The following is a 14,084-nucleotide window of genomic DNA, read 5'->3' as shown; positions in this document are numbered from 1 at the left end:
GAGGCGTGCCGGGGGGCGGGCCTCTCAGGGGCGGGGCCTCGCTCGCCGGCGGTGGCGGGGCGAGGCGGGCCTGGTGCTGCGCAGCAGCGGGGCGGCTCGCGTGGAGCAGACCCCGCGCCTCGGCTGCTGCCCGGGGTCGCGCGCACCTGCCGCCCTCGCCCGGCCCGGGGCGCTGCTGCCATGCCGCTGGCGCTGCTCTGGGCCCTGGGGCTCCTGGGCGCGGGCAGCCCGCGGCCCTCTCCGCCGCTCCCAAGCGCAGGTGAGTTCCGGGGCCTGGAAGGAGTGGAGGGAGGGATGCCCGAGGAAAACGTGCGGGAAAGTGGGGCGATTTGGGGTACAGGGGCGGGCCCGAGTGCCCAGCCAGAGCGCGGCCGGCCTGGTCTGCTGGCCTGGGCCTGGCGGCTTGCGGTGGAGTGACCGGGGAGGAGAAGGGATGGATGCCGTTGCCGCCCGTCCCATCGCCGCCTCGGCGTTGTCCCCGCAGATACTTTCAGTTCAGGCACCGGGCCCGGGGTGGGGGGGTGTCTTGCCCAGCGCCCCCTTAACAAGTCGTGGAAAGTGAGTCGATTCTCCCCAGGACTGACGTCTTCGCCCCTCTGGAGCCCAGCTGGCGCGTTCCACGGGTGCCAGGGTCCCGAGTGGGCTCATGAGATGGAAGGGGGGGAGGATTCTTCCCACCGCCACCCCCCCCCCCCCGGCCAGTCCCAGCCCCGCTCATCCCCGGGCCGGGCCACCCGCAGCCTGGCTGGGCGGGAGGAGCCGGGAGCGGGGAGCCTCGCCAGGAAAGAGGCAGGGACACCGACTCCTCCTTGGAACTTTCACTTCCGCTGCGCTGTCTTGGGCCGGGGGGCCGAGAGGGCAGGCGTGGGTGGAGTGTCGGGAGAGAGCCATTGAGGGGGGCGCTTGGGGAGGAAGCGAGGGCTGTGTGGAGCGGGTGTGCCCGACTGGGCATCAAGGCTGTTTAGAGAGGTGGGGGTGTTTGCACTGCTCACCCAGAAATGGGAGTTGCCCGCTCTCCCAAATGAAGGAAGCGGAGGGTGAATGGGCACTCGGCCACAAGGCTTCGCCCAGTGCTGAGAGGGGGTGTTCCTGGTGTGTGTGTGGGGGGGGGGGGAGAAACAGTTGGAAAGGAGCGGGGTACAGGGGAGGAGGGGTCCCTGTGAAAACCTGAGACTGGCTAGAAGGATGCAAGGAACAGTTGCAGGCTGAGCAAGCTGAGCTCTCCTCTGGGATTATGGATGGGTTGGTGGTGGAAAGCAGCCCCCTCCCTCCATTTTCTCCCTTGAGTTTCAGCATGCAATACACAGAAGCTCATCAGGTCTAAGGGCCCCAGTTGCCCCCATTCCACTATAGAGTCCCTCAGCATTCTCTTGGGGTTCTCTGGGGCCATGCAGGTGGCACTGAGGAGCATCAGACCAGACCAGAAAAGGTCCTGAGTGGGCCCTTAGAACACCAAGTCCTTCAAGACAACTCTCCAGTTCACCTAGCAGAGGAGCTTCAGGTGAGTTGGCCTCTACCCTCTCTCCCAGCTAATAAATAAATACAGCCACTCTTACCCCTAGTCTCATGTGCATCAAGGCCATAGCTTAGTTACAGAGCCTGTGTGGGATGGAGTTCTTGTAGCAGGTCCAATTCAGGTGGAGCTGCCTCTCCCCACGCTCTAGCACCTGGCTTTACTTAGCTCCTCTCCTCTCTGCATGCACTCCCATCTATCATCTCTACTGGAGACTTCTGACTAGACCTGCTCTTTTCATCTCACATGGTTGGTGTCAGCAGGGCCTCACCACACGCCTCCTCCCACCCCCCCCAGAGCTGAGTCAGAGGAAGGGTTGGGGGCCTTGCTCTGGGTCCTCCATGATGCTTCCTCTCTGGACAGGAAGCTGAGAAGGGGCGGCTCAGACACCTTCCTTGACCTCCCCACACAACCCCCCAGAACAATGCCCCAGTCCAGGCAGGGCTTCCTGGCCACTCCCTTGGGATCTCCCACCAGGGAATGACCTAATTATTGGTGCTGTCCTAAGGGCCTGAGGTTTTCTGGTTAGGGAGAATAGGAATTGTGGGCAAGACTACAGGGGTAAAACATCCTTCTGGTACCCATAGACCAGTCCACGTGAGGGCCTGAGGATTCAATTGGAGCTGGATGGTGAGAGTCATATCTTGGAGCTGCTACCAAATAGGTAAGATGGCAGGAATAATAAATGATCATGTGCCCACATTTACGTAGCATTTCCTATGTGCCAGGCACTAAGTTAGCCTACACTCAGGGAGGCTCTTCATAACAATCCTGTAAGATAGAGACAATTATATATTATTGTCCTCATTTAACATATGAAGAAGTTATGGCACAGAGAGGTTAAATAACAAGCATCATGTGACAAACCTCAATTGGAACCCAGATAGCCTGGCAGAGTGAGTGGGGCAACCCTGCGGCCTCAGGGGAAGTGGGAAGGTTGGAGCTTTGCTTGGCCCCAGACTGCCATCCACGCCCTGTGAGGTAGCTCAGCCACTGCTCTTCCTTTGTCTTCACTCTGCAGGGATTTGGTCCCGGGCCGCCCAACCCTGGGTGGTACCAGCCTGATGGCACTCGGGTGGTCAGCAAGGGGCACACTCTGGTGAGTCAGGCCTGCTTGTGTCCTTTTCCTAGCCTGGCAAGGAGGGAGGTGCAATTGGAGGGAGGTGGGAGGACACTGCAGGTCTGGACTCCTGGGTCCAAGTGCTGCTCCTCCTGCAACAAATGTTTCTGTGCTGTAGGAAAACTGCTGCTATGAGGGAGGTGTGCAGGGCCATGTGGCTCCTGGGTCTCCATCTGCACCTGCTCTGGGCTAAGGTACAGTGGGTGGGTCCTATGACAGAGGAGCCAGGCTCAGGCATGGAGCTGAAATGTTCTGACTTCCTGTCTCTCTTCCTAGGGGGCTGGTGGTCCTGTCCCTGAGAGAAGCTATGCGTGGAGCTGGGGCCTGGGGGACCCTCAAGGTCCTCCTGTTATCTCTCGGATCCAAGATATCCTCCTGCCCCGCCACTCCTGTGCCCTGAGCCGGCGTGTCCCTATGCCCACTCGGACTTCACTGGATCTCCCCCTGGGACAGCACCACCTTCGACGGGTGAGGAGGAAAGGCAGGGGGGCTGGGCTGCGGTTGTGCTGCCAGATTTACTCTTCCCACCAAGCCTAGCGATATCGGGCAGGTACTGTCCATTTTTTAATGAGGAAACAGCTAGATACCAGTGGGTTAAATCTGTATCCTAGCTATTCAGAGACTGAGATCTGAGATCCTAGTTCAAAGCCACGTGGAATTAGAAAGTCCATGAGACTCTTATTTCCAATTAATCACCAAAAAGCCAGAATGGAGGTGTGGCTTAAGTGGCAGAGTGCCAACTTTGTGCAGAAAAAAACTATCAGTGCTGAGGCCCTGAGTTCAAGCCCCAGTACCACCACAAAAAATATAAATAGGAATTGGTGCTGGGGCTGGGAATATGGCCTAGTGGCAAGAGTGCTTGTCTCATATACATGAAGCCCTGGGTTCAACTCCTCAGCACCACATATGTAGAAAAGGCCAGAAATGGTGCTGTGGTTCAAGTGGTAGAGGTGAGCCCTTGAGCAAAAATGAAGCCAGGTGGGGCTGGGGATATAGCCTAGTGGCAAGAGCCTGCCTCGGATACACGAGGCCCTAGGTTCGATTCCCCAGCACCACATATACAGAAAACGGCCAGAAGCGGCACTGTGGCTCAAGTGGCAGAGTGCTACGCTTGAGCAGGAAGCCAGGGACAGTGCTCAGGCCCTGAGTCCAAGCCCAGGACTGGCAAAAAAAAAAGGAAATGGTGCTGTGGCTCAAGTGGTAGAACACTAGTCTTGAGCACAATGAGGCTCAGGATAGTGCCCTGGCCCTGAGTTTAAGCCCCACAACCAACCAGAAAAAAAAAATCTCTGAAAAAAAACATAATACAATAAAATAAAATGAAGAAATTTCAGAGTTGCCCGAAGTCATACAACTAATAAGTTATATATCTACCATCAGAAGCAAGGGCTCCATTCAAACTCTTTGCCGCTATTAAGATTTCCTTTGGGGCTGGGGATATAGCCTAGTGGCAAGAGTGCCTGCCTCGGATACACGAGGCCCTAAGGTTCGATTCCCCAGCACCACAATATACAGAAAACGGCCAGAAGCGCGCTGTGGCTCAAGTGGCAGAGTGCTAGCCTTGAGCGGGAAGAAGCCAGGGACAGTGCTCAGGCCCTGAGTCCAAGGCCCAGGACTGGCAAAAAAAAAAAAAAAAAAAAAAAAAAAAAAAGATTTCCTCCTTTGCAGAAAACTTCCACTTGGGCATAGAAGAAACATTGTTACCAACCAGAAGCAGTCAAACTCCCATTTTCTAATGTGTAAAAATGGGGAAAACAACCCATATGAGGCTGATGTGAAGATTAACTGGATCTATCTATCTATCTATTTATCTATCTCTCTCTCTCTCTCTCTATATATATATACACATATATATATATATATATATATGTAAAGTGGCTAGAACTGTGCCTGGTGAATATTTTATAGTTCTGCCATTGATTATTATTTTATTATTTTTTTTTTGCCAATCCTGGGGCTTGAACTCAGGGCCTGGGCACTGTTTCTGAGCTTCTTTTTGCTCAAGGCTAGCACTCCACCACTTGAGCCACAGCAACATTTCCAGCTTTATCTCTTTATGTGATACTGAGAAACTGAACCCAGGGCTTCATGCATGCTAGGCAAGCACTCTACCACTAAGCTACCCTTCCAGCCCAAGTTCTTATGAACATTTCTACCCAAGATAGACTCAAACCATGATCCTCCCATTCCCAGCCTCCCAAATGGCAAGATTTACAAGCCTAAGTGATCAGAGCCTTGTTTATCTTTTTTAATTAAGAAGTACTCGGGGGGCTGGGGATATGGCCTAGTGGCAAGAGAGCTTGCCTCCTATACATGAGGCCCTGGGTTCAATTCCCCAGCACCACATATACAGAAAACGGCCAGAAGTGGCGCGTGTGGCTCAAGTGGCAGAGTGCTAGCCTTGAGCAAAAGGAAGCCAGGGACAGTGCTCAGGCCCTGAGTCCAAGGCCCAGGACTGGCAAAAAAAAAAAAAGAAGTACTGGGTTGGTAGTAGGAAAACAGGGATCTGCTCCTCACTCTATAATCTACTTTTTAGCCCACTACGGGCAAATAACCAGCCTCTCCATGGTTCATTTGTGCAACAGGCTCTTACCCTCCTCTGTCTGGCCACACAGGGTGGGCATGAACACAGCTTGGTCCATGCCCTGCAAGGCAAGTTTGCTTGACTCTCCCTCCTTCCTTACCCACAGCGGAAGCGGGATGTGATCACGGAGAGCAAGATTGTGGAGCTGGTGATTGTGGCTGATCATTCGGAGGTGAGCCTGCTGGCCCTGCAGACCTCCCCTGCCCCCTGCCCCCTCCACCATCTTTCATGGTAACTTCTTGGCCCACAGGTCAGGAAGTACCCCGACTTCCAGCGCCTGCTGAACCGCTCTCTAGAAGTGGCCCTCCTCCTAGACACAGTGAGTGTTGGGCTGAGCAGGAGCCCCTGCAGCCCTCTGACTCAGCAGCCCCTCTCCTGAACCCCGTCTCTCTTCCAGTTCTTCCGGCCCCTGAATGTTCGGGTGGTACTAGTAGGCCTGGAGGCCTGGACCCAGCATGACCTGGTGGAGATAAGCTCGAACCCAGCTATCACCCTAGAAAACTTCCTCCAGTGGCGCAGGGCAAACTTGCTGCCTCGGTTACCCCACGACAGTGCCCAGCTGGTGACGTAAGGCCCTCAGGCTCAGCCCGAGGGGCCTGGTTCTACCCTTAACTCCCTACCATGGTTTTAGGCTCTGACCTTTAACCTCCCTCTCCCACAGTGATACTTCCTTCTCTGGGCCTACCGTGGGCATGGCCATCCAGAACTCCATCTGCTCTCCGGATTTCTCAGGAGGTGTGAACATGGTAAGCTTTTCACAGGTCTCTTCCCTGTTTCCCCGGCAGTTCACCGAAACCCCCCGACACACTAGACCAACCTCAAAACTCTGCCTGTCCGGGAGCCCCTCACCTGTGGCCAGTGCATCACAATGTGCACGGTTGACTCCTTATTTCTGCAGGGTAGGCGATGGGCTACTGAAACCCAGAGAACCCCAGGGAAGCTGAGCGCTGGTGGCTCGCACCTAGAATCCTAGCTACTCAGGAGGCCGAGCTCTGAGGGTGATGGATTGAAGCCAGCCTGGGTAGGAAATGTGAGGCTCTTATCTCCAATTAACCACAAAAGGCCAGAAGTGGCGCTGTGGCTCAAGGGATAGAGCACTAGCCTTAAGCAAAAAGAGCTCAGGGGCAGTGTTCAAGCCCTGAGTTCAAGTCCCAATACCAGTATACACAGAAAAATCCCCCAGGTGGTCTCCAGGGGCTATGTGATGAGGGAGATGAGAGAGTTGAGCTAGAACCTGGAATTGTGTGTGTGTGTACCTGTCCTGGGGCTTGAACTCAGGGTCTGGGCACCGTCCCTAAGCTTTTGGGCTCAAGGCTAGCTCTCTGCCAGTTGAGCCGCAGCTCCACTTCTGGCTTTTTGGTGTTTAATTGGGGATAAAAATCTCTTGGTCTGACTTCAAACTGTGATTCTCTGCTCTCGGCATGGCATAGAACCCAGAATTCCTATCACCCAGGACTGGATTCTCCTCTTACTTCAAAAGTAATGAAGGAGGTTGAGAAGAAAAGCTCAGGGACAGTGCCCAGGCCCTGACTTCAAGCCCCAGGACCAGTACACACACACAGAAGAAGAAGAAGGAGAGAGGCCGTGTGCAGTCTGTACCAGGGGCAGTCAGGATGGGGTGAGCGCTCTGTTGGGGTCAGGCTGGACCTGGTATCCCCTCTCCAATGACAGGACCACTCGGCAAGCATCCTGGGGGTCGCCTCTTCCATAGCACATGAGCTCGGCCATAGCCTGGGCCTGGACCATGACTCAGCTGGGAGAAGCTGCCCCTGTCCAGGCCCAGCTCCATCCAAGAGCTGCATCATGGAGGCCTCCACTGAGTGAGTGACTGCAGGTTCCTGGGGGGGCAGCAGAGATGGGGGTGGTAAGGGAGCGTGCAGGCCAGGAGACTCCTCAACCCCTACTTTCTTTGTTACCCCTTCCTCCAGCTTCCTACCAGGCCTGAACTTCAGCAACTGCAGCCGACAGGCCCTGGAGAAAGCCCTCCTGGAGGGGATGGGCAGCTGTCTCTTTGAACGGCTCTCCAACCTCCCCCCTCTGTCCACTTCGTGTGGAAATATGTTTGTGGACCCTCAGGAGCAGTGTGACTGCGGCTTCCCGGATGTAAGCCCCTCACCCAAAGCCTTGTCCATCCCTTCTGCCCCGTCACCCTGGCTAGCTGCTCTCCGGAGCTGCACTCTGCTGCTTCCTGTCTGCAGGGACAGCAGTGGACGAGCGGGCTGGAGCTCTCATTCGCTTCTGGGTTTGCTTCTGGAGAGGAGGGCGTGGACGTGGGTCTTGGGGCTGGCCCGTTCTGACGGTTGGCTCCCTCTGCGCCCTGTGCCCCCAGGCTTGCACCGATCCCTGCTGCGATGCCTTCACCTGCCAGCTGAAGCCAGGGGCACAATGTGCATCTGAAGAACCCTGTTGTCAAGACTGCCAGGTAGGCACCAACTAGAATGATCTCCTTCCCAGAGCTCCCCTGCAAGGGCCCAGGGGAGAAAGGCTCATTCTGACCCTGAGCTCCCAGTTGAATATGCCCAGTACCCACACCGCAGCCTTTCTACCCTCCACAGCTGCGTCCCGCTGGCTGGCAGTGCCGCCCTCCCAGAGGTGACTGTGACCTGCCCGAGTTCTGCTCAGGAGACAGCGCTCAGTGCCCTGCCGATGTCAGCCTGGGGGACGGTGAACCCTGCGCTGGTGGACAGGCTGTGTGCATGCACGGGCGCTGTGCCTCTTATACGCAGCAGTGCCAGTCTCTGTGGGGCCCCGGTGCCCAGCCCGCTGCCCCATTTTGCCTCCATACAGCCAACACTCGGGGCAATGTCTTTGGGAACTGTGGACGCAGCCCCAATGGCAGCTATGTCCCCTGCACACCTAGGTAAGTGGGGAAGCCAGGCTCCTCCTCTGGGTTGTCAGGAGACTGGGCCCTGTGTCCGCTGACCCTGTGTGCCTTTCTCCAACCATCAGAGATGCCATCTGTGGGCAGCTGCAGTGCCAGGGGGGCAGAACCCAGCCACTGCTGGGCTCAGCCCAAGGTTTGAGCTGGGAGACCCTGGCCATCAATGGGACACAGCTCAACTGCAGCTGGGTGCATCTGGACCTGGGCAATGATGTAGCCCAGCCCCTCCTGGCTCTTCCTGGCACTGCCTGTGGCCCCGGCCTGGTGAGTAACCTGGGTGCAGGAGCAGATGGAAGGTGACAGAACCCCAGCAAGCAGTGCCAGGGTCTCACTGGCTACCAGTATAAAATGTCTGGGCCTCACAGCAAGTCAGATTCCTACCCCAGATTGAGGGTTTTGCTCACTGAGCCTCATCTGTAAAAGTGGTGAGGGCCTGAGCCTCGTCAGCCCGCCCGTCCCAGCCTGTGATCTTCGCTCTTCTCCCTCCACGGGGCAGGTATGCATAGACCATCGGTGCCGGCCTGTGGATCTTCTGGGAGCACAGGAATGTCGAAGCAAATGCCACGGGCATGGGGTGAGCTGGCGTGGGGAAGCTAGACGGGGAGAAGGGAGCCTCCGGGAAAAGAATGAGAGGCTATGGGAACAGAGGGACCTGAGTCCTCAGTGTTTGTTCTGCCCCTTGCTGGCTCTGGGACAGGTTAGTAACCTCCGTGGGCTCAGTTTTCTTATGTGTCAAATGGACACACTGGTGCCCACTTCCTGAGGGATGCAAGACGAGCGTGAACGCTGCTGGCGTCGTGCTGAAGTGCTGCTGAGCACTGTTCCCTCTGACACGGGTAGACGCCTCTCTCCTGAGCTCTGGCTGGTCCCTGCGGTTGTGGAAGTTCAAGCTCTTACCTTGAACCTCTAGGTCTGCGACAGCAACAGGCACTGCCACTGCGAGGAGGGCTGGGCACCCCCTGATTGCATCACCCAGCTCCACGGTAACCTTCGGGGGAATGGGGTTGGGGGGATGGCTGGGAGGGGACCATGGCTCTGCTTCTGCCTTTCCTTTGGCCCTCTAACCCCTTAACTTCCAGTTCCCCAACTCTGACCCTTTCACATGCTCTGACAACTTCACTCCTGCCTTCCCATTCCTTCCTGGGTAGAATTCTTAACCTTGCTGATGATTGATTGATTGATTGATTGATTGAGGCAGTACTAGAATTTGCACTCGGGGCCTTGTGCTTGCTTGCCAAGCAGGTGCTCAACCACTTGATCTGTGCCACCAGCCCTGTTTGTTGTGCTTACTTTTGGGATAGGGCCTCATGTGTATGCCCAGGCCTGCCTGGCCTGTGGTCCTTCTGGCTAGGCTTCCTGTGTAGTTGGGAGGCCAGGCATAACCACCATTCTCAGCTTTAGGTGAGGTTAAGATGCAATCTCACTGACTGCCTGGCTTAGCCTCGAACCACTGTCCTATCCCCACCTTCCTAGTAGCTACGATCACAAGTGTACACCACCACCCCTGCATCTTGCCTACCCTTAAACCTGGTCATCTCCACAGCATCCGGCTCCCTGACCACAGGCCTGCTCCTCAGCCTCCTGCTGTTGCTGGTCCTCCTGTTGCTGGGTGCCAGCTACTGGTACCGTGCGCGCCTGCAGCAGCGGCTTTGCCAGCTCAAGGGGACCAGTTGCCAATATAGGTGCGAGCATCCCTTCCACGTTGCCATCTCATCCAGCTGGGGACAATTCTCACCTCCCCTGGGCAGCCTCTGCCCCCTGCTTCTGAAGCCCTGCTGACCACCATGGACCACCATGACCTCACCCCTCCCTTCCTTGCAGGTGTCCTGTAACCCCTTCCGGCCAGGTCCCCTCCCTGAGGTGAGGGTGTCTGTGTGTGTGTGTGTGTGTGTATGTGTCTGCCAGGGCCATTCCCCCCAGGAACCCAGTGTGAGATACAGTGGCCCTTCTGCAGAATGATCAATTTCTCCCTCACCCAGTTGGCCTAAACCATACAGAGCTGCTCTCCAAAGGGCTACAAATTTCAACCAAATGCAGCAGAGTAGTCAAAAGGGTCTGAGGCTAGACCCTTTCCTTCTTTTTTTTTTAATTTTGTCTGAGACTGGGACTTGAACTTAGTATCTGATGCTTTCATGCTTTGGCTGGCACTCTACCAACTGAGCCATGCCTCCAACTACTGGTTGGTTCTTTTTATTTTTTCTACAAGACTGGGATATGAACTCTTGTTTTGACACTTTTGCTCACTGGTTGATGCTCTACCACCTGAGCTGCTACTCCCACCCACCTGTCCCTCTGTTTTACCTCATGCTCAGGGCAGCCCAATCCGGTCCCAGTGAACGCCCAGGACCCTCAGAGAGGCCCCACTTGATGCCGAACACCAAGGTGAGCCCTGGACACCAGAGGAAAGGGAGCCCACCTTGCCTGACCTTGGCCTTGTGCCCTAGAGGTGGGCACTGAAGGTTCTAGACTCAGAAAAAGGTCAACATGGTTCAGAGTCAGAGGAGTCAGGGCCAGCCCTCCCCACCTCTGCCCTGGCTGCAGGCAAACTGGAACGGGAGGGCCAGAGGCTCAGCTGAGCTCTTTCAGGTGGCCCAGCTGATGGCTTTAAGAGGTGGGTCTACCCCTGCCCTTCACAGTGACCAGTGCAGGGGACAAGCGGGGGTGGGGGGGTGTGCTCTGGGCAGGACCCAGGACACCATGTATGGAAGGCTTGGTGAGTGCCCGGGGCCTGAGCCCTGGGGTTCTGCCGACAAGAGTCAGTGTGTACAAGCAGCCTGCATGCCTATACCACCACAGGTCACTCCTGCATGCCGATAAATAACCGCATGCACAGCCCCACGTCTTTAGGGCCCTGCTGCCCCTACCTGGACACTAACCCCTCTCTGCTCACATCTGTCTCTCTGCTCCTTCCTCCCCACTCTGCCTGTCTGCTCCTGACCTCTCAGCAGGCTAGTGCTCTTGGCTTCCCGGCCCCCCCTTCCAGGCCGTTGCCGCCTGACCCTGTGCCTAAGAAACTCCAGGTAAATCTGAGATGGGCCCCGTCCTGTCCCAAGACAGGTGGGAGGCTTGGTGTCCACCCACAGCTCCGATCCCTACTCCCTGCCAGTGGCGCTCTTCATTAGGTGACCAGGGTGCCCCTCTCAGTCTCCCGACCCCAGCTCCAGCAAAGGGTGAGCTCCCAGCCTTGGTCTCTACCACCACCTGGTGGTCACTGGCGGGACTGCAGTGGGCCAGGGACTCCAAAGTTGATGGCACCTTTCTCCCTCTTGAAGTATCTATCTGCTGGCATGCACACACAAGCCCTCCACGCATGCCCCCCCTTCTCTCGGGCCCCTTGGCTGACTTTGCATGTTGGCTTGAACTTCGGGGGGGGGTGGGCGGGAACTTGTGCATGTTCACTGCCATTGACTGTCCTTTCACAGCCACCACCCCTCTCTCTGTTCAGGCTGAGCTGGCTGACCGACCCAACCCCCCCACCCGCCCTCTGCCCGCTGACCCCGCGGTGAGGCACCCGAAGGTAACAGTGCGGGGAGAGAAGGGCACAGCCTCTCTCCCACGTAGAGCTGTGGTGCTGGTAGCCGTGGCAGTGGTAGCTGTGGCGGGACGCCCTTTCTGTGCCTGGGGGCGCATGTCCCCCAGTCTTTAATGGTGACAGGTTTGTTTGGAGACAAGAATGACCACTGGTGCTGGCCCCCCAAAAAAACTGGTGTTTCCCAGCACCGGTATGTCAAGGGTGGGCAACACCACCACTCTCTCCCAAGCTGGCTCCTGCCTTCTCTCCCAGTCTCAGGGACCTGCTAAGCCCCCCCCACCAAGGAAGCCACTGCCTGCAGATCCCCAGGGTAGGCGGCCGTCACACGACCTGCCCAGCTCTGGAGCTGGGATTATGCCAGTGGTGGTACCCTCCAGGTAGGTGAGGACGGTGGTTGAGGATGGGAGGGGCAGGATGAGAGACCTAGGGAAAGAGACCTCTGACCTTTCTCTTTCACCTTCCCAAACTCCAGGCCGGCCCCCCCACCCCCAGCGCCATCCTCGCTCTACCTCTGACCTCTCCTGAGGTTTTGCTGTTGCCAGCCAAGATTTAGGACTGAAGGAAGCAGAATCCCTGCGGGAGTTTCCTCCAAGATGCCTGAAGGAACAGAATCCTAGTCATGGAAGTGCCCCATGTGAAGGACCCAGGCCCCGTCAGGCACTGTCAAGCAGCATCCTGAGGACATGTTCACATAGATTCAACCCAGTCTTGGGTAAAGGCTGGGACTGGATGAGACTGAAAGGCACAGACAGTCTGCCTCTGCTCTCTTACAATAAACGTGAGATTTTTGTGAGCGCCTCTGTTTGTGGCCCGGGCTCTGTTGCATTTCCAGGTCTAGCCGCCAGGAGACGCTGCTTCCTCAGACAAGCGTGGGCCGGGGAGGGCCAGAGCTGTGGAAAGGGTCAGCCACCATGTCTCCCAGGGATGCTGGAGGTTTGTTTCTGCCCAGCCTGGGATGGTTCTCAGAGCAATCCTGTACCACAGGAATTGTTTGTCCCTCTTCTCCCTAGATGAGTCCTCACCCCCAACGCCGCCCAGCCCCCGCAGCAGCTAAAGACAAGCTGTCAGACCTGCAACCCCACCCTCCGACCAGTGGCTGGGAAAAGTGGATCTAACTGGAGTGCTCAGAGCCCCGGAGCTGGGGCGGAGCAGGGTGGAGGCTTCCAGGATCCCAAGGCTTGCACACCTGCCTCCACCCCCTCCCCCACCCCCACCCGAGGGCTGCAGAACAAAGGTGCTTTGTACAGACCGCCACCACCTCATCACTTCCATGCAGGGACTGGGGCTGCGTGGGGCCCTGTCCAGCACGAAGGTGTGGGGTAGAAAGGCATGGGTTCCAGCTCCAGAGTAGGCATGTAGTGCCTACAGGGGCAGGGATCTCTCCTGGGGCCCTTTTTTCTCTTCCCCTGAGGCCATGCCTATGCGTGCAAACGAGCAGTTGTTGGCCTGTGGACAAGTCCCATGGATCCTACCCTGTACCTCGTTTTCCCCAACCAGGGTAAAGATGTATGCCTTTATTTTAAATCTCTCAATTTTATTTTATTTTTTTTTTGGACAGAGTGTGGCTATAATCGCTCAGGGTGGCCCAGAACCCCTGGGCTCAAGCAGTCCATCTGCCTCAGCCTCCCAGTGCATGACACCACACCCAGCTGGCCAAACGTTTTGTTAGGGTCTCCCAGCTCTGGCCTCGCAACTTGCAATGGATCATTCCAGTCTGAGCCACCTGAATGCTAGGATTTCACGTGTGCGCTCACCTCTGGCTCCAGCTTCCCACACTTGTAGTAGGGCTTTCTGCCGGGTGCTAGTGCACACGACACCGAAGACAATTACATGCCTGTAATTCCAGATTCTCAGAAGGCAGAGATTGGGAGGCAGGCAGCTGGAGGCTAGCCAAGACAAAACGTTAACTGGACCCCTCCCCCACCTCAATCAATAGCTGGGCGTGGTGGCCCAAGTCGGCCAAACCAGCTATTCAGGAAGCCTGTAAAATAGGAAGACGAGGTGGTGGTGGTGGGGGGGGGGGGTGGTCCAGGCCAGCCCAGGCAAAACCCACGTGAAAACCCCTATCCCCAAAATGAAGTCAAAGGGACTGAGGGCTTGGCTCGTGTGAGCGCACCTGCCTAGCAAAGCGCGAGGCCTTGAGTTCACCAGCTCCACACCCCAGTTACCCAGTGCTACCAGAAAAAAACTAAAACCAAACCCTTCACACTCGCGGAACGCGTCTTCCCACGACCCCTGCTCCCCAGAAGCCGCCCCGGTAAGCTTTGTAGCCAACCCGGCGCGCCGCGGGTTAACAAAAGTTGATTCTGGGTGGAGAAGAGGAGGCGCGTTCTCATTGGTGGAAAGTTCTCCGGGGGCGTGGCCTGAGCGTGCCGGACCCCACCCCCTGTCCGCAACACTCCCCCCCCACACACACACCCCACCCCGCCCCCCCTTCTCCACTTTGTACCTTTC

The 14,084-nt window shown here is 56.8% G+C and overlaps 1 protein-coding gene across 1 annotated transcript; it reads left to right on the top strand.

Annotated features, from left to right (window-relative positions):
* The first annotated feature begins 65 nt into the window (after positions 1-65).
* Positions 66-12,419, top strand: Adam15 (ADAM metallopeptidase domain 15). Its single transcript, XM_048356388.1, is given in 27 exon segments — positions 66-259; positions 1,395-1,501; positions 2,101-2,177; positions 2,535-2,560; positions 2,563-2,612; positions 2,752-2,785; positions 2,788-2,827; positions 2,910-2,923; positions 2,926-3,101; positions 5,324-5,389; positions 5,468-5,536; positions 5,615-5,784; positions 5,879-5,963; positions 6,889-7,037; positions 7,146-7,320; positions 7,547-7,639; positions 7,773-8,077; positions 8,167-8,362; positions 8,595-8,672; positions 9,009-9,081; positions 9,642-9,780; positions 9,920-9,958; positions 10,411-10,480; positions 11,044-11,118; positions 11,544-11,615; positions 11,883-12,007; positions 12,103-12,419. Coding segments are annotated over 27 exon segments (2,625 nt in total). The 5' UTR covers positions 66-180; the 3' UTR covers positions 12,146-12,419.
* The last annotated feature ends 1,665 nt before the right edge of the window (positions 12,420-14,084 follow it).

This window comes from Perognathus longimembris, chromosome 11, assembly GCF_023159225.1.
Source record: "Perognathus longimembris pacificus isolate PPM17 chromosome 11, ASM2315922v1, whole genome shotgun sequence".
Taxonomy (NCBI): domain Eukaryota; kingdom Metazoa; phylum Chordata; class Mammalia; order Rodentia; family Heteromyidae; genus Perognathus; species Perognathus longimembris.
Note: the sequence above shows the minus strand (reverse complement) of the source record. Positions and strands in the feature narration are given on the sequence as shown.